The sequence below is a fragment of the Oncorhynchus kisutch genome, linkage group LG11, assembly GCF_002021735.2.
Source record: "Oncorhynchus kisutch isolate 150728-3 linkage group LG11, Okis_V2, whole genome shotgun sequence".
Taxonomy (NCBI): Eukaryota; Metazoa; Chordata; class Actinopteri; order Salmoniformes; family Salmonidae; genus Oncorhynchus; species Oncorhynchus kisutch.
Window position 1 is genome coordinate 67748195 of NC_034184.2, and position 21831 is coordinate 67770025.

The following is a 21831-nucleotide window of genomic DNA, read 5'->3' on the forward strand; positions in this document are numbered from 1 at the left end:
CAATATGGGGAAGGAGGTATACAGAGACGTACATGGACAGAGCAATATGGGGAAGGAGGTATACAGAGACGTACATGGACAGAGCAATATGGGGAAGGAGGTATACAGAGACCGTACATGGACAGAGCAATATGGGGAAAGAGGTATACAGAGACAGAGACATACATGGACAGAGCAATATGGGGAAAGAGGTATACAGAGACGTACATGGACAGAGCAATATGGGGAAGGAGGTATACAGAGACAGAGACATACATGGACAGAGCAATATGGGGAAAGAGGTATACAGAGACAGAGACATACATGGACAGAGCAATATGGGGAAAGAGGTATACAGAGACGTACATGGACAGAGCAATATGGGGAAAGAGGTATACAGAGACAGAGACATACATGGACAGAGCAATATGGGGAAGGAGGTATACAGAGACAGAGACATACATGGACAGAGCAATATGGGGAAAGAGGTATACAGAGACAGAGACATACATGGACAGATCAATATGGGGAAGGAGGTATACAGAGACGTACATGGACAGAGCAATATGGGGAAGGAGGTATACAGAGACGTACATGGACAGAGCAATATGGGGAAAGAGGTATACAGAGACGTACATGGACAGAGCAATATGGGGAAGGAGGTATACAGAGACGTACATGGACAGAGCAATATGGGGAAGATGGTATACAGAGACAGAGACATACATGGACAGAGCAATATGGGGAAAGATGTATACAGGGACAGAGACATACAGGGACAGAGCAATATGGGGAAAGAGGTATACAGAGACGTACATGGACAGAGCAATTTGGGGAAGGAGGTATACAGAGACATACATGGACAGAGCAATATGGGGAAGGAGGTATACAGAGACGTACATGGACAGAGCAATATGGGAAGGAGGTATACAGAGACGTACATGGACAGAGCAATATGGGGAAGGAGGTATACAGAGACGTACATGGACAGAGCAATATGGGGAAGGAGGTATACAGAGACGTACATGGACAGAGCAATATGGGGAAGGAGGTATACAGAGACGTACATGGACAGAGCAATATGGGGAAAGAGGTATACAGAGACAGAGACATACAGGAACAGAGCAATATGGGGAAAGAGGTATACAGAGACAGAGACATACAGGGACAGAGCAATATGGGGAAGGAGGTATACAGAGACGTACATGGACAGAGCAATATGGGGAAAGAGGTATACAGAGACAGAGACATACATGGACAGAGCAATATGAGGAAAGAGGTATACAGAGATGTACATGGACAGAGCAATATGGGGAAGGAGGTATACAGAGACGTACATGGACAGAGCAATATGGGAAGGAGGTATACAGAGACGTACATGGACAGAGTAATATGGGGAAAGAGGTATACATAGACAGAGACATACATGGACAGAGCAATATGGGAAAGAGGCATACAGAGACGTACATGGACAGAGCAATATGGGGAAGGAGGTATACAGAGACAGAGACATACATGGACAGAGCAATATGGGGAAAGAGGTATACAGAGACATACATGGACAGAGCAATATGGGGAAAGAGGTATACAGAGACGTACATGGACAGAGCAATATGGGGAAAGAGGTATACAGAGACGTACATGGACAGAGCAATATGGGGAAGGAGGTATACAGGGACAGAGACATACAGGGACAGAGCAATATGGGGAAAGAGGTATACAGAGACAGAGACATACATGGACAGAGCAATATGGGGAAGAGGTATACAGAGACGTACATGGACAGAGCAATATGGGGAAGGAGGTATACAGAGACGTACATGGACAGAGCAATATGGGGAAGGAGGTATACAGAGACGTACATGGACAGAGCAATATGGGGAAGGAGGTATACAGAGACAGAGACATACATGGACAGAGCAATATGGGGAAAGAGGTATACAGGGACAGAGACATGGACAGAGCAATATGGGGAAGAGGTATACAGAGACAGAGACATACATGGACAGAGCAATATGGGGAAAGAGGTATACAGAGACGTACATGGACAGAGCAATATGGGGAAGGAGGTATACAGAGACGTACATGGACAGAGCAATATGGGGAAGGAGGTATACAGAGACAGAGACATACATGGACAGAGCAATATGGGGAAAGAGGTATACAGGGACAGAGACATACAGGGACAGAGCAATATGGGGAAAGAGGTATACAGAGACGTACATGGACAGAGCAACTATGGGGAAGGAGGTATTACAGAGACAGAGACATACATGGACAGAGCAATATGGGGAAAGAGGTATACAGAGACGTACATGGACAGAGCAATATGGGGAAGGAGGTATACAGGACAGAGACATACAGGGACAGAGCATATGGGGAAAGAGGTATACAGAGACAGAGACATACATGGACAGATCATATGGGGAAGGAGGTATTACAGAACGTACATGGACAGAGGCAATATGGGGAAGGAGGTTACAGAGACGTACATGGACAGAGCAATATGGGGAAAAGAGGTATACAGAGACGTACATGGACAGAGCAATATGGGGAAGGAGGTATACAGAGACGTACATGGACAGAGCAATATGGGAAGAGGTATACAGAGACAGAGACATACATGGACAGAGCAATATGGGGAAGGAGGTATACAGAGACATACATGGACAGAGCAATATGGGAAGGAGGTATACAGAGACGTACATGGACGAGCAATATGGGGAAGGAGTATACAGAGACGTACATGGACAGAGCAATATGGGGAAGGAGGTATACAGAGACGTACATGGACATATCAATATGGGGAAAGAGGTATACAGAGACATACAGGAACAGAGCAATATGGGGGAAAGAGTATACAGAGACAGAGACATACAGGGACAGAGCAATATGGGGAAGGAGGTATACAGAGACGTACCATGGAACAGAGCAATATGGGAAAGAGGTTATACAGAGACAGAGACATACATGGACAGAGCAATATGGGGAAAGAGGTATACAGAGACGTACATGGACAGAGCAATATGGGAAGGAGGTATAACAGAGACGTACATGGACAGAGCAATATGGGGAAGGAGGTATACAGAGACGTACATGGACAGAGCAATATGGGGGAAAGAGGTATACAGAGACAGAGACATACATGGACAGAGCAATATGGGGAAAGAGGTATACGAGACGTACATGGACAGAGCAATATGGGGAAGGAGGTATACAGAGACAGATGACATACATGGACAGAGCAATATGGGGAAAGAGGTATACAGAGACATACATGGACAGAGCAATATGGGGAAAGAGGTATACAGAGACGTACATGGACAGAGCAATATGGGGAAGAGTATACAGAGACGTACATGGACAGAAGCAATATGGGGAAGGAGGTATACAGGGACAGAGAATACAGGGACAGAGCAATATGGGGAAAGAGGTATACAGAGACAGAGACATACATGGGACAGAGCAATATGGGAAGGAGATATACAGAGACGTACATGGACAGAGCAATATGGGGAAAGAGGTATACAGAGACGTACATGGACAGAGCAATATGGGGAAGGAGGTATACAGAGACGTACATGGACAGAGCAATATGGGGAAAGAGGTATACAGAGACAGAGACATACATGGACAGAGCAATATGGGGAAAGAGGTATACAGAGACGTACATGGACAGAGCAATATGGGGAAGGAGGTATACAGGGACAGAGACATACAGGGACAGAGCAATATGGGGAAAGAGGTATACAGAGACAGAGACATACATGGACAGAGCAATATGGGGAAGGAGATATACAGAGACGTACATGGACAGAGCAATATGGGGAAGGAGGTATACAGAGACGTACATGGACAGAGCAATATGGGGAAAGAGGTATACAGAGACGTACATGGACAGAGCAATATGGGGAAGGAGGTATCCAGAGACGTACATGGACAGAGCAATATGGGGAAAGAGGTATACAGAGACAGAGACATACATGGACAGAGCAATATGGGGAAAGGTATACAGAGACGTACATGGACAGAGCAATATGGGGAAAGATGTATACAGGGACAGAGACATACAGGGACAGAGCAATATGGGGAAAGAGGTATACAGAGACATACATGGACAGAGCAATATGGGGAAGGAGGTATACAGAGACATACATGGACAGAGCAATATGGGGAAGGAGGTATACAGAGACGTACATGGACAGAGCAATATGGGGAAGGAGGTATACAGAGACAGAGACATACATGGACAGAGCAATATGGGGAAAGATGTATACAGGGACAGAGACATACAGGGACAGAGCAATATGGGGAAAGAGGTATACAGAGACGTACATGGACAGAGCAATATGGGGAAGGGGGTATACAGAGACATACATGGACAGAGCAATATGGGAAGGAGGTATACAGAGACGTACATGGACAGAGCAATATGGGGAAGGAGGTATACAGAGACGTACATGGACAGAGCAATATGGGGAAGGAGGTATACAGAGACGTACATGGACAGAGCAATATGGGGAAGGAGGTATACAGAGACGTACATGGACAGAGCAATATGGGGATAAGAGGGTATACAGAGACAGAGACATACATGGACAGAGCAATATGGGGAAAGAGGTATACAGAGACGTACATGGACAGAGCAATATGGGGAAAGAGGTATACAGAGACGTACATGGACAGAGCAATATGGGGAAGGAGGTATACAGAGACGTACATGGACAGAGCAATATGGGGAAGGAGGTATACAGAGACATACATGGACAGAGCAATATGGGGAAGGAGGTATACAGAGACGTACATGGACAGAGCAATATGGGGAAAGAGGTATACAGAGACGTACATGGACCAGAGCAATATGGGGAAGGAGGTATACAGAGACATACATGGACAGAGCAATATGGGGAAGGAGGTATACAGAGACGTACATGGACAGAGCAATATGGGGAAAGAGGTATACAGAGACGTACATGGACAGAGCAATATGGGGAAAGAGGTATACAGAGACAGAGACATACATGGACAGAGCAATATGGGGAAAGAGGTATACAGAGACAGAGACATACATGGACAGAGCAATATGGGGAAGGAGGTATACAGAGACGTACATGGACAGAGCAATATGGGGAAGGAGGTATACAGAGACGTACATGGACAGAGCAATATGGGGAAAGAGGTATACAGAGACAGAGACATACATGGACAGAGCAATATGGGGAAGGAGGCATACAGAGACGTACATGGACAGAGCAATATGGGGAAGGAGGTATACAGAGACGTACATGGACAGAGCAATATGGGGAAAGAGGTATACAGAGACGTACATGGACAGAGCAATATGGGGAAGGAGTAATACAGAGACGTACATGGACAGAGCAATATGGGGAAGGAGGTATACAGGGACAGAGACATACAGGGACAGAGCAATATGGGGAAAGAGGTATACAGAGACATAGACATGCATGGACAGAGCAATATGGGGAAAGAGGTATACAGAGACAGAGACATACATGGACAGAGCAATATGGGGAAAGAGGTATACAGAGACGTACATGGACAGAGCAATATGGGGAAGGAGGTATACAGGGACAGAGACATACAGGGACAGAGCAATATGGGGAAAGAGGTATACAGAGACAGAGACATACATGGACAGAGCAATATGGGGAAGGAGATATACAGAGACGTACATGGACAGAGCAATATGGGGAAGGAGGTATACAGAGACGTACATGGACAGAGCAATATGGGGAAAGAGGTATACAGAGACGTACATGGACAGAGCAATATGGGGAAGGAGGTATACAGAGACGTACATGGACAGAGCAATATGGGGAAAGAGGTATACAGAGACAGAGACATACATGGACAGAGCAATATGGGGAAAGGTATACAGAGACGTACATGGACAGAGCAATATGGGGAAAGATGTATACAGGGACAGAGACATACAGGGACAGAGCAATATGGGGAAAGAGGTATACAGAGACATACATGGACAGAGCAATATGGGGAAGGAGGTATACAGAGACATACATGGACAGAGCAATATGGGGAAGGAGGTATACAGAGACGTACATGGACAGAGCAATATGGGGAAGGAGGTATACAGAGACGTACATGGACAGAGCAATATGGGGAAGGAGGTATACAGAGACGTACATGGACAGAGCAATATGGGGAAGGAGGTATACAGAGACGTACATGGACAGAGCAATATGGGGAAAGAGGTATACAGAGACAGAGACATACATGGACAGAGCAATATGGGGAAAGAGGTATACAGAGACGTACATGGACAGAGCAATATGGGGAAGGAGGTATACAGAGACAGAGACATACATGGACAGAGCAATATGGGGAAAGAGGTATACAGAGACATACATGGACAGAGCAATATGGGGAAAGAGGTATACAGAGACGTACATGGACAGAGCAATATGGGGAAAGAGGTATACAGAGACGTACATGGACAGAGCAATATGGGGAAGGAGGTATACAGGGACAGAGACATACAGGGACAGAGCAATATGGGGAAAGAGGTATACAGAGACAGAGACATACATGGACAGAGCAATATGGGGAAGGAGATATACAGAGACGTACATGGACAGAGCAATATGGGGAAAGAGGTATACAGAGACGTACATGGACAGAGCAATATGGGGAAGGAGGTATACAGAGACGTACATGGACAGAGCAATATGGGGAAAGAGGTATACAGAGACAGAGACATACATGGACAGAGCAATATGGGGAAAGAGGTATACAGAGACGTACATGGACAGAGCAATATGGGGAAGGAGGTATACAGGGACAGAGACATACAGGGACAGAGCAATATGGGGAAAGAGGTATACAGAGACAGAGACATACATGGACAGAGCAATATGGGGAAGGAGATATACAGAGACGTACATGGACAGAGCAATATGGGGAAGGAGGTATACAGAGACGTACATGGACAGAGCAATATGGGGAAAGAGGTATACAGAGACGTACATGGACAGAGCAATATGGGGAAGGAGGTATACAGAGACGTACATGGACAGAGCAATATGGGGAAAGAGGTATACAGAGACAGAGACATACATGGACAGAGCAATATGGGGAAAGGTATACAGAGACGTACATGGACAGAGCAATATGGGGAAAGATGTATACAGGGACAGAGACATACAGGGACAGAGCAATATGGGGAAAGAGGTATACAGAGACATACATGGACAGAGCAATATGGGGAAGGAGGTATACAGAGACATACATGGACAGAGCAATATGGGGAAGGAGGTATACAGAGACGTACATGGACAGAGCAATATGGGGAAGGAGGTATACAGAGACAGAGACATACATGGACAGAGCAATATGGGGAAAGATGTATACAGGGACAGAGACATACAGGGACAGAGCAATATGGGGAAAGAGGTATACAGAGACGTACATGGACAGAGCAATATGGGGAAGGGGGTATACAGAGACATACATGGACAGAGCAATATGGGGAAGGAGGTATACAGAGACGTACATGGACAGAGCAATATGGGGAAGGAGGTATACAGAGACGTACATGGACAGAGCAATATGGGGAAGGAGGTATACAGAGACGTACATGGACAGAGCAATATGGGGAAGGAGGTATACAGAGACGTACATGGACAGAGCAATATGGGGAAAGAGGTATACAGAGACAGAGACATACATGGACAGAGCAATATGGGGAAAGAGGTATACAGAGACGTACATGGACAGAGCAATATGGGGAAAGAGGTATACAGAGACGTACATGGACAGAGCAATATGGGGAAGGAGGTATACAGAGACGTACATGGACAGAGCAATATGGGGAAGGAGGTATACAGAGACATACATGGACAGAGCAATATGGGGAAGGAGGTATACAGAGACGTACATGGACAGAGCAATATGGGGAAAGAGGTATACAGAGACGTACATGGACAGAGCAATATGGGGAAGGAGGTATACAGAGACATACATGGACAGAGCAATATGGGGAAGGAGGTATACAGAGACGTACATGGACAGAGCAATATGGGGAAAGAGGTATACAGAGACGTACATGGACAGAGCAATATGGGGAAAGAGGTATACAGAGACAGAGACATACATGGACAGAGCAATATGGGGAAAGAGGTATACAGAGACAGAGACATACATGGACAGAGCAATATGGGGAAGGAGGTATACAGAGACGTACATGGACAGAGCAATATGGGGAAGGAGGTATACAGAGACGTACATGGACAGAGCAATATGGGGAAAGAGGTATACAGAGACAGAGACATACATGGACAGAGCAATATGGGGAAGGAGGCATACAGAGACGTACATGGACAGAGCAATATGGGGAAGGAGGTATACAGAGACGTACATGGACAGAGCAATATGGGGAAAGAGGTATACAGAGACGTACATGGACAGAGCAATATGGGGAAGGAGTAATACAGAGACGTACATGGACAGAGCAATATGGGGAAGGAGGTATACAGGGACAGAGACATACAGGGACAGAGCAATATGGGGAAAGAGGTATACAGAGACATAGACATGCATGGACAGAGCAATATGGGGAAAGAGGTATACAGAGACAGAGACATACATGGACAGAGCAATATGGGGAAAGAGGTATACAGAGACGTACATGGACAGAGCAATATGGGGAAGGAGGTATACAGAGACGTACATGGACAGAGCAATATGGGGAAGGAGGTATACAGAGACAGAGACATACATGGACAGAGCAATATGGGGAAGGAGGTATACAGAGACGTACATGGACAGAGCAATATGGGGAAGGAGGTATACAGAGACGTACATGGACAGAGCAATATGGGGAAGGAGGTATACAGAGACGTACATGGACAGAGCAATATGGGGAAGGAGGTATACAGAGACAGAGACATACATGGACAGAGCAATATGGGGAAAGATGTATACAGGGACAGAGACATACAGGGACAGAGCAATATGGGGAAAGAGGTATACAGAGACGTACATGGACAGAGCAATATGGGGAAGGAGGTATACAGAGACAGAGACATACATGGACAGAGCAATATGGGGAAAGATGTATACAGGGACAGAGACATACAGGGACAGAGCAATATGGGGAAAGAGGTATACAGAGACGTACATGGACAGAGCAATATGGGGAAGGAGGTATACAGAGACATACATGGACAGAGCAATATGGGGAAGGAGGTATACAGAGACGTACATGGACAGAGCAATATGGGGAAGGAGGTATACAGAGACATACATGGACAGAGCAATATGGGGAAGGAGGTATACAGAGACGTACATGGACAGAGCAATATGGGGAAGGAGGTATACAGAGACGTACATGGACAGAGCAATATGGGGAAGGAGGTATACAGAGACGTACATGGACAGAGCAATATGGGGAAAGAGGTATACAGAGACAGAGACATACATGGACAGAGCAATATGGGGAAAGAGGTATACAGAGACGTACATGGACAGAGCAATATGGGGAAGGAGGTATACAGAGACAGAGACATACATGGACAGAGCAATATGGGGAAAGAGGTATACAGAGACGTACATGGACAGAGCAATATGGGGAAAGAGGTATACAGAGACAGAGACATACATGGACAGAGCAATATGGGGAAAGAGGTATACAGAGACGTACATGGACAGAGCAATATGGGGAAAGAGGTATACAGAGACAGAGACATACATGGACAGAGCAATATGGGGAAGGAGGTATACAGAGACAGAGACATACATGGACAGAGCAATATGGGGAAAGAGGTATACAGAGACGTACATGGACAGAGCAATATGGGGAAGGAGGTATACAGGGACAGAGACATACAGGGACAGAGCAATATGGGGAAAGAGGTATACAGAGACAGAGACATACATGGACAGATCAATATGGGGAAGGAGGTATACAGAGACGTACATGGACAGAGCAATATGGGGAAGGAGGTATACAGAGACGTACATGGACAGAGCAATATGGGGAAAGAGGTATACAGAGACGTACATGGACAGAGCAATATGGGGAAGGAGGTATACAGAGACGTACATGGACAGAGCAATATGGGGAAAGAGGTATACAGAGACAGAGACATACATGGACAGAGCAATATGGGGAAGGAGGTATACAGAGACATACATGGACAGAGCAATATGGGGAAGGAGGTATACAGAGACGTACATGGACAGAGCAATATGGGGAAGGAGGTATACAGAGACGTACATGGACAGAGCAATATGGGGAAGGAGGTATACAGAGACGTACATGGACATATCAATATGGGGAAAGAGGTATACAGAGACATACAGGAACAGAGCAATATGGGGAAAGAGGTATACAGAGACAGAGACATACAGGGACAGAGCAATATGGGGAAGGAGGTATACAGAGACGTACATGGACAGAGCAATATGGGGAAAGAGGTATACAGAGACAGAGACATACATGGACAGAGCAATATGGGGAAAGAGGTATACAGAGACGTACATGGACAGAGCAATATGGGGAAGGAGGTATACAGAGACGTACATGGACAGAGCAATATGGGGAAGGAGGTATACAGAGACGTACATGGACAGAGCAATATGGGGAAAGAGGTATACAGAGACAGAGACATACATGGACAGAGCAATATGGGGAAAGAGGTATACAGAGACGTACATGGACAGAGCAATATGGGGAAGGAGGTATACAGAGACAGAGACATACATGGACAGAGCAATATGGGGAAAGAGGTATACAGAGACATACATGGACAGAGCAATATGGGGAAAGAGGTATACAGAGACGTACATGGACAGAGCAATATGGGGAAAGAGGTATACAGAGACGTACATGGACAGAGCAATATGGGGAAGGAGGTATACAGGGACAGAGACATACAGGGACAGAGCAATATGGGGAAAGAGGTATACAGAGACAGAGACATACATGGACAGAGCAATATGGGGAAGGAGATATACAGAGACGTACATGGACAGAGCAATATGGGGAAAGAGGTATACAGAGACGTACATGGACAGAGCAATATGGGGAAGGAGGTATACAGAGACGTACATGGACAGAGCAATATGGGGAAAGAGGTATACAGAGACAGAGACATACATGGACAGAGCAATATGGGGAAAGAGGTATACAGAGACGTACATGGACAGAGCAATATGGGGAAGGAGGTATACAGGGACAGAGACATACAGGGACAGAGCAATATGGGGAAAGAGGTATACAGAGACAGAGACATACATGGACAGAGCAATATGGGGAAGGAGATATACAGAGACGTACATGGACAGAGCAATATGGGGAAGGAGGTATACAGAGACGTACATGGACAGAGCAATATGGGGAAAGAGGTATACAGAGACGTACATGGACAGAGCAATATGGGGAAGGAGGTATACAGAGACGTACATGGACAGAGCAATATGGGGAAAGAGGTATACAGAGACAGAGACATACATGGACAGAGCAATATGGGGAAAGGTATACAGAGACGTACATGGACAGAGCAATATGGGGAAAGATGTATACAGGGACAGAGACATACAGGGACAGAGCAATATGGGGAAAGAGGTATACAGAGACATACATGGACAGAGCAATATGGGGAAGGAGGTATACAGAGACATACATGGACAGAGCAATATGGGGAAGGAGGTATACAGAGACGTACATGGACAGAGCAATATGGGGAAGGAGGTATACAGAGACAGAGACATACATGGACAGAGCAATATGGGGAAAGATGTATACAGGGACAGAGACATACAGGGACAGAGCAATATGGGGAAAGAGGTATACAGAGACGTACATGGACAGAGCAATATGGGGAAGGGGGTATACAGAGACATACATGGACAGAGCAATATGGGGAAGGAGGTATACAGAGACGTACATGGACAGAGCAATATGGGGAAGGAGGTATACAGAGACGTACATGGACAGAGCAATATGGGGAAGGAGGTATACAGAGACGTACATGGACAGAGCAATATGGGGAAGGAGGTATACAGAGACGTACATGGACAGAGCAATATGGGGAAAGAGGTATACAGAGACAGAGACATACATGGACAGAGCAATATGGGGAAAGAGGTATACAGAGACGTACATGGACAGAGCAATATGGGGAAAGAGGTATACAGAGACGTACATGGACAGAGCAATATGGGGAAGGAGGTATACAGAGACGTACATGGACAGAGCAATATGGGGAAGGAGGTATACAGAGACATACATGGACAGAGCAATATGGGGAAGGAGGTATACAGAGACGTACATGGACAGAGCAATATGGGGAAAGAGGTATACAGAGACGTACATGGACAGAGCAATATGGGGAAGGAGGTATACAGAGACATACATGGACAGAGCAATATGGGGAAGGAGGTATACAGAGACGTACATGGACAGAGCAATATGGGGAAAGAGGTATACAGAGACGTACATGGACAGAGCAATATGGGGAAAGAGGTATACAGAGACAGAGACATACATGGACAGAGCAATATGGGGAAAGAGGTATACAGAGACAGAGACATACATGGACAGAGCAATATGGGGAAGGAGGTATACAGAGACGTACATGGACAGAGCAATATGGGGAAGGAGGTATACAGAGACGTACATGGACAGAGCAATATGGGGAAAGAGGTATACAGAGACAGAGACATACATGGACAGAGCAATATGGGGAAGGAGGCATACAGAGACGTACATGGACAGAGCAATATGGGGAAGGAGGTATACAGAGACGTACATGGACAGAGCAATATGGGGGAAAGAGGTATACAGAGACGTACATGGACAGAGCAATATGGGGAAGGAGTAATACAGAGACGTACATGGACAGAGCAATATGGGGAAGGAGGTATACAGGGACAGAGACATACAGGGACAGAGCAATATGGGGAAAGAGGTATACAGAGACATAGACATGCATGGACAGAGCAATATGGGGAAAGAGGTATACAGAGACAGAGACATACATGGACAGAGCAATATGGGGAAAGAGGTATACAGAGACGTACATGGACAGAGCAATATGGGGAAGGAGGTATACAGAGACGTACATGGACAGAGCAATATGGGGAAGGAGGTATACAGAGACAGAGACATACATGGACAGAGCAATATGGGGAAGGAGGTATACAGAGACGTACATGGACAGAGCAATATGGGGAAGGAGGTATACAGAGACGTACATGGACAGAGCAATATGGGGAAGGAGGTATACAGAGACGTACATGGACAGAGCAATATGGGGAAGGAGGTATACAGAGACAGAGACATACATGGACAGAGCAATATGGGGAAAGATGTATACAGGGACAGAGACATACAGGGACAGAGCAATATGGGGAAAGAGGTATACAGAGACGTACATGGACAGAGCAATATGGGGAAGGAGGTATACAGAGACAGAGACATACATGGACAGAGCAATATGGGGAAAGAGGTATACAGAGACGTACATGGACAGAGCAATATGGGGAAGGAGGTATACAGAGACGTACATGGACAGAGCAATATGGGGAAGGAGGTATACAGGGACAGAGACATACAGTGACAGAGCAATATGGGGAAAGAGGTATACAGAGACGTACATGGACAGAGCAATATGGGGAAAGAGGTATACAGAGACAGAGACATACATGGACAGAGCAATATGGGGAAAGAGGTATACAGAGACAGAGACATACATGGACAGAGCAATATGGGGAAGGAGGTATACAGAGACGTACATGGACAGAGCAATATGGGGAAGGAGGTATACAGAGACGTACATGGACAGAGCAATATGGGGAAAGAGGTATACAGAGACAGAGACATACAGGGACAGAGCAATATGGGGAAAGAGGTATACAGAGACAGAGACATACATGGACAGAGCAATATGGGGAAGGAGGTATACAGAGACAGAGACATACATGGACAGAGCAATATGGGGAAAGAGGTATACACAGACAGAGACGTACATGGACAGAGCAATATGGGGAAAGAGGTATACAGAGACGTACATGGACAGAGCAATATGGGGAAGGAGGTATACAGAGACATACATGGACAGAGCAATATGGGGAAAGAGGTATACAGGGACAGAGACAGAGGCATACAGGGACAGAGACAGAGACATACAGGGACAGAGACAGAGACATACAGGGACAGAGACAGAGGCATACAGGGACAGAGCAATATGGGGAAAGAGACATACAGGGACAGAGACATACAGGGACAGAGCAATATGGGGAAAGAGGTATACAGGGACAGAGCAATATGGGGAAAGGGGTATACAGGGACAGAGACATACAGGGACAGAGCAATATGGGGAAAGGGGTATACAGGGACAGAGACATACAGGGACAGAGCAATATGGGGAAAGAGGTATACAGGGACAGAGACATACAGGGACAGAGACATACAGGGACAGAGACAGAGACATACATGGACAGAGCAATATGGGGAAAGAGGTATACAGGGACAGAGACATACAGGGACAGAAAGAGACAGCGATATACAGGGACAGAAAGAGACAGAGACATACAGGGACAGAAAGTGACAGAGACATACAAGGAAAGAGACAGAGACATACAGGGACAGAAAGAGACAGAGATATACAGGGACAGAAAGAGACAGAGACATACAGGGAAAGAGACAGAGACGTACATGGACAGAGCAATATGGGGAAAGAGGTATACAGAGACGTACATGGACAGAGCAATATGGGGAAGGAGGTATACAGAGACATACATGGACAGAGCAATATGGGGAAAGAGGTATACAGGGACAGAGACAGAGGCATACAGGGACAGAGACAGAGACATACAGGGACAGAGACAGAGACATACAGGGACAGAGACAGAGACATACAGGGACAGAGACAGAGGCATACAGGGACAGAGCAATATGGGGAAAGAGGTATACAGGGACAGAGACATACAGGGACAGAGCAATATGGGGAAAGAGGTATACAGGGACAGAGCAATATGGGGAAAGGGGTATACAGGGACAGAGACGTACAGGGACAGAGCAATATGGGGAAAGGGGTATACAGGGACAGAGACATACAGGGACAGAGCAATATGGGGAAAGAGGTATACAGGGACAGAGACATACAGGGACAGAGACATACAGGGACAGAGACAGAGACATACATGGACAGAGCAATATGGGGAAAGAGGTATACAGGGACAGAGATATACAGGGACATAAAGAGACAGAGACATACAGGGACAGAAAGAGACAGCGATATACAGGGACAGAAAGAGACAGAGACATACAGGGACAGAAAGTGACAGAGACATACAAGGAAAGAGACAGAGACATACAGGGACAGAAAGAGACAGAGATATACAGGGATAGAAAGAGACAGAGACATACAGGGAAAAAGACAGAGACATACAAGGACAGAGACATACAGAGACACACAGGGACAGACAGAGACGGACAGGGACAGAGATGAACAGGGACAGAGACAGAGACATATGGGGATAGAGACATAGACATACAAGGACAGAGACAGGGACAGAGACAGACAGGGATAGCGAGAGAGACAGAGACATAGAGAGACAGAGACATACAGAGCCGTAGAGGGACAGAGGCGTAGAGGGACAGAGACATACAGCAATAGAGACATACATGGACAGAGCAATATGGGGAAAGAGGTATACAGGGACAGAGACATAGACATACAGGGACAGAAAGAGACAGAGACATACAGGGACAGAAAGAGACAGAGACATACAGGGACAGAAAGAGACAGAGACATACAGGGAAAGAGACAGAGACATACAGGGACAGAAAGAGACAGAGACATACAGGGACAGAAAGAGACAGAGACATACAGGGACAGAAAGAGACAGAGACATACAGGGACAGAAAGAGACAGAGATATACAGGGAAAGAGACAGAGACATACAGGGACAGAAAGAGACAGAGACATACAGGGAAAGAGACATACAGAGACACACAGGGACAGAGACACACAGGGACAGAGACATATGGGGACAGAGACATATGGGGACAGAGACATAGACATACAAGGACAGAGACAGACAGGGACAGAGACAGACAGGGATAGCGACAGAGACATACAGAGACAGAGACATACAAGGACAGGAACAGAGACATACACATACAGGGACAGAGACAGACATATACAGGGACAGAGACAGGCGGGGTCAGAGACAGACGGGGTCAGAGACATACAGGGACAGAGACATACAGGGACCGAGACCTACAGGGACAGAGACAGTGACGGGAACAGGGAAAGTGCAGGGACACAGACAGGGACAGGTCAGAGACAGGGACAGAGTTAGCTATAGCCCTCTGAGAAAATGGTTAGAATGAGTGTATAAAAGATATACAAATGGGAATATAGGGCACAGCTGCTAGTCTGCTACTCCACTGTAGCTGCTTCCATTATGTCTTGTACCACAGTGTCTGATACAAGTCTGTCCCCTGTCAGAGTAATGGAAGTACCCAGGCCTGGTTTTCGCACTCAGCTGACACTTCCCTCTGTAACCCTACCTCATTATTCATATTTATCAGTCTGATTCTGACAGACATCTTCCCCTCCTCCTCTCCTCTCCTCCTCTCATCTCCTCTTCTCTTCTTCTCTCCTCTTTTTCTCTCCTCTCGTCTCTTCTCCTCTCTCCTCTCCTCTTCTCTTCTCTCCTCTCCTCTCCTCTCCTCTCCTCCTCTCGTCTCCTCTTCTCTCCTCTCTTCTTCTCTCCTCTTTTTCTCTCCTCTCGTCTCCTCTCCTCTCTCCTCTCCTCTTCTCTTCTCTCCTCTCCGCTCCTCTCCTCCTCTCGTCTCCTCTTCTCTCCTCTCTTCTTCTCTCCTCTTTTTCTCTCCTCTCCTCTCATCTTCTCTCCTCCACAGTGGAGTAACTGTTATATTAGTCCCTATGGTCTTATCCAGTCAGTGCCCATTGTCAAGGCTCATTGAGGTCAAAGACCTCCATTATCTAGAAGGCTGAGGCTATGCCTGCTTTTGTGTCTGTTTTGGGAGAGTTACTTTAGCATGATTGGCCAGTAATGCTTCTTGGGGGATGCTCCAGGGTAGGTGTCAGCATTTCTGACATGTGTATGCGTGTGTGTGTGTTGGTGTGTTTCTCTCTTCAGGCTGGAAACGAGGATGTCGACAGACATCGGGGCAATCATGCAACTACTACAGCGTCAGATGGCCCTGGTGCCCCCAGCCTACAGCACTGTGTCGTCTCCCCCTCAGGCCTCACCCTACCCTGGCCCTGGTCATGGAGAGAGGCTGGTGCAGTCTGAGACACTGGCTTCCCTCTCACAGGTACTACACACACACAGGAGATAGACACGTACATGCAGATACACCTGTAGACACCTGTATACATGCGTACACACATGCACTCATACACATGCCCACACACTCAGTTGCGTCCACACACACCCACACACACACACCCACACACACACACACACACACACACACATATACAGACACACTCAAAAGGGTCTTCTCTGAATCACTCCTTGTCTGCATCTCTTCTCCAGATCTCACACCCCCAGGACTTTGAGGAGTTCCCCGGCAAGTTGTGTGACTCTCTCCGCAGCCCTGATCAGCTGCATCCCCAGGACTCGCCTCTGGTCAGCCCCACCGAGACACGACGAGACACCACTGGGCTGGGCAGCTTAATCCTGGACCTGGACCTGGACCTGGGCAGCCTGGAGCTAGAACTAGGGGCTGGGTCAGTGGCAGGGTTGGAGTCAGGGATGCAGGCAGGTTCAGGGTTGGGGTCAGGGATGCGGGCAGCCTCAGGGTTGGGGTCAGGGATGCGGGCAGGTTCAGGGTTGGGGTCAGGGATGCAGGCAGGTTCAGGGTTGGGGTCAGTGGAAGGAGCGAATGGCCTGGACCCTGACACCCAGCGAAGGCTCTCTCTACCTGAGCCACAGACGCCCCTGGACTCACAGACACCACAGAGGCACAGCTCCGACCCTGGGGGGAGCTAAGGAGCGGTGAGGGGGAGGGAGGAGAATAGGGACAGAGAGGGGAGGGGTAGCTCTGTTTTCCCTCTTTCCCAGTCACACATCTCATTGGGTCCGTTCCCTCAGTCCAGGTGTAAACAGACACACATAAGGGGGCGTCCCTTTTCTCCCTTCAGCCTCTAAAACCTCACCTATAGGCACTGAGTGTGTCTCACCTCTGACCTCTAACCTGAGGAGAAACCTTGTTTGGAGAGGGGGGGATGTCTCTCTTTTTCAGGGGTCCTTTCCCCTATCCAGCTCCTAACGTTACCACAGCGTTACCAAACACACACACACACAGAGAGAGAGGAGAGAGAGGAGAGAGGAGAGAGAGAGAGAGAGAGAGAGAGAGAGAGAGAGAGAGAGAGAGAGAGAGAGAGAGAGAGAGAGAGAGAGAGAGAGAGAGAGAGAGAGAGAGAGAGAGAGAGAGAAAAGAACAGCCCTTCTGAACTCAGTCCGGTCCATTCTGGCCTACAGAGATGACTACAGACCGCTCAGTCACATGACTGGTTCTGTTAAGAAACGTCCCTTTACTGCTGTATCCAGTACTGGATTACCATAATGGGGAGGGGAAAAAACAATAATAATTATATAAGTAGCCATTATGTCTTGCACTGAAATTTACAGACATTCTATCTAACATGTCCGTGACGCTTCCGAAAACTGGTTGGCTGGTGGACTGTAGTGTTAGCTGGCCTAACAGAAACTCTGGTGTCCTGTCCTGTCCCCATCATTGGCCCCTTTTCCCTAAGGTCCGTATCCCCGGAGGCGGAGCCAAGGCCCCAAGAGCACACTGGATTGGCTGGTTTGCACCTCAGGGGTGGGGTTGGAGGAAGGGTTTAAAAGCCATGACTTCTTTGATGAACATATCAAATCCCTACCAGAACCTTGTACAGATTGCTAGAGAGGAGGAGTCTTTGTACAGTTCAATATGCAAACACTGGCAAGAGAGGAGTGTTGTATCCTATATCTGTGTTGATAACATCAGATTCAGGTTCCAAAGCTTTTTGCCCTAGTTTTGTCGGTAGTTCACAAAGCATGGCTTAGTTTCCCCCTCTAACACCTGAAGAAGAAAATGACCCACATTTACCCGTCCAAGGATCTGACTACACAGCAATACGCAGCCCCAGGAGAGGACACACTTCACACACGTTACAATGTAGATCCTCCATCATCTCCCCGTGTTGCTGTACTACCACAGGGGTCCTGTCTCACTCCCTCCCCTGTCCTTTCTCTGGGGAGAGTCTCTGCACATGGTAGTTGATGGCGACCTACGATACGCGGGGAACCTGAAGATTGTATTTAACCGCTTGCTGGTCTGAGCTTCTTATTTATTCATTGGTTTTAGTCGTTTTATGTTCTTTGTAGATTGTACCAAATATGATTTCTCGTTTTGCAGAAAGAAGATGTACAGTTTAAACTTATTTGGTGGAGGGAATTGAAATCATATTTTTTTGTTGTAAATTTGGACAGGTACTGCTCTCCCCACATGTGTGTGTTTGTTTTAACAAATGTTATGTCAGTACAACCATTCTAGATGTTACTTGAGTAATATGACTGTTTGACAGGAGTTGCACTTTATTATTCTAATTCTAATGATTATTTACTCTTCATCAACCCCGACCAGAGATGTTAGCACTGATGTCAGTGTTCACCCACTGGGCACAGACATTAATTCAACATCTATGTTGGTTGAATGTAATTTTGTTGACATGACAACAAAACAACAATGAAACAACAATGATTCAACCCGTGTGTGTCCAGTGAGCAGTAGGCTAATATTCTCATCAGATCTGAGAAGGGGTGGAGAGAAGGGGTAGAGAGCAGGCATGAGGTATAGGGGGTGAGGAGAAGGGTGGAGAGAAGGGGTAGAGAGCAGGCATGAGGTATAGGGGGTGAGGAGAAGGGTGGAGAGCTATTAGCTCCCAGAGTAAGATTTAAACAGTGAGAGTTAAAGTGAATCCCAAAGCGGTGAGTAGTGTTTGTGTGTAGTGTGTATCCTGCACGGTGCAAACACATTGTATCTGTATACAGGGAAGAATAGAAGCAGGTGAGGTAGCTGGAGGAGGCAAAACAGTGTTTTGAAGTGATGAGTAAAGAACATTAAATTACTATATATATTTAGCTTGATAGAAAAAACTGAATCACTAAGGCAAAGAAATGACACGCAAGCAGGCACACACACACACACATGCTATTAGGCGCACTGTTCACTGTTAATCACTGTTAGTAATATCTTTGCATGTACAAAGTGCAGTAAAACCTGTGTTAGTGAATTGGAAGACAGATAATGCATGAGTTGTGCTTTGGGGTAATGCATTTTAGTGTTGAACCAAAGCAACTGAAGGGAAGCAATTACTGTATTCTGCATTGAATTGAATGGGAACATTGATAAAGAGATGGTTTTTGATCTAAGGAGGCCATTTAAGCTGCCTGAGGTTAAAAGCAGATTCGATGCGCCGAGACCAAAAGAGCCCTCTTTTCAACTGAGCTTATTTACTGTGTCCAGTTCCATCACTGCACTGAGCATATTTACTGTGTCCAGTTCCATCACTGCACTGAGCTTATTTACTGTGTCCAGTTCCATCACTGCACTGAGCTTATTTACTGTGTCCAGTTCCATCACTGCACTGAGCATCTTCAATGGTAGTAAACAGTGACGCAACAAGATGACAACAAAAAACTACCGTAGGCCAATATCTCCCATTTCTTAAAACCATTGTTGGGCTCTTGCTGTGTCACTGTTACAACCATTGAATATGCTCAGTGCAGTGATGGAACTGGACACAGTAAATAAGCTCAGTTGAAAAGAGGGCTCTTTTGGTCTCGGCGCATCGACTCTGCTTTTAACCTCAGGCAGCGTAAATGGCCTCCTTAGATAGTGACAAGTCTCCTTTTGTACAGTTTCACAGTCAAGCCAACCCTCCCAGAACATAGACTTCCCACACTATAGGATGTTATATTGTTCCTCAATCATCACAGAACTGCCTAATGTCTATATACCATCTACAATAGTTTTTAGTCACCTAACCTCTGTCTTGAAGGATATTCCCAACACTTTAGAATGCAATATACATTTTGCATTCTTCAAAATCATCATCCTAATGTAGACTGACTGGGTTTAGGTGTAGATCTAGGGGGATTAAGTTGTCTATCTTATAACATAGCTACAGTATAACCCCAAAAATACTGAAATGTATGTAAAGTTGTCATAGAAAGCTCAAACAAGGAAATGTTATTAGCGTCCAGTGAAATGTGCCCACCCACTGGGATGTGTCATGGTGGCTTAGTGAATGGATCTCACATTTTAGCAACCTACACCAAAGATGATCTATTATATTGACAAGATAGTCAAGTGACCACTATAATAATGGAAATACATGTCCTCAAAGATGGAAGGCAGGTGGGAGGAGGCGAGATCAGGTGGGACCATTCTAGCCAATGAGAGGGAAGATACACGCATGAACAACAAGAACAACTTCCATACAAAATTGTTTGATATCAGTGCATTCGTAACAACCTACCAATCACAAAACTTCTATTTGATCAATTAAGCCTCACATAACAAATAAGTTATTCAACTTTTTGTTGACCAAATTCAACACTCATTGACCACCAAACAAAAATTCTTGGACAGATTTTGGGTGGAGTAAACCCTCTCGCTTCGCATCCTCTTTGCCTACACACACACACACACACACCTCTGTTACACAAGCCTCTGGCACCTCTCACATTTGGCAGAGCACTTTTCAGCTCTTTTCAACTTTATAGTATATTATATAATTATTATGCTGCATCATTGGCACAGGTCCCGAATGTGTA

At 46.2% G+C, this 21831-nt stretch overlaps 1 protein-coding gene across 2 annotated transcripts in view; it reads left to right on the forward strand.

The window, feature by feature from the left end:
- The window catches only part of kcnh2b (potassium voltage-gated channel, subfamily H (eag-related), member 2b), a 326635-nt gene extending 305863 nt beyond the window's left edge, over positions 1-20772 (forward strand). For both annotated transcript variants that reach the window (XM_031836147.1, XM_031836148.1), the window contains 2 exons: positions 17137-17314; positions 17539-20772. In XM_031836147.1, the coding sequence (XP_031692007.1) occupies positions 17137-17314; positions 17539-17994 (634 nt within the window). In that variant the 3' untranslated portion in view covers positions 17995-20772. The remainder of the gene's footprint in view (positions 1-17136; positions 17315-17538) is intronic.
- Positions 20773-21831: the final 1059 nt, after the last annotated feature.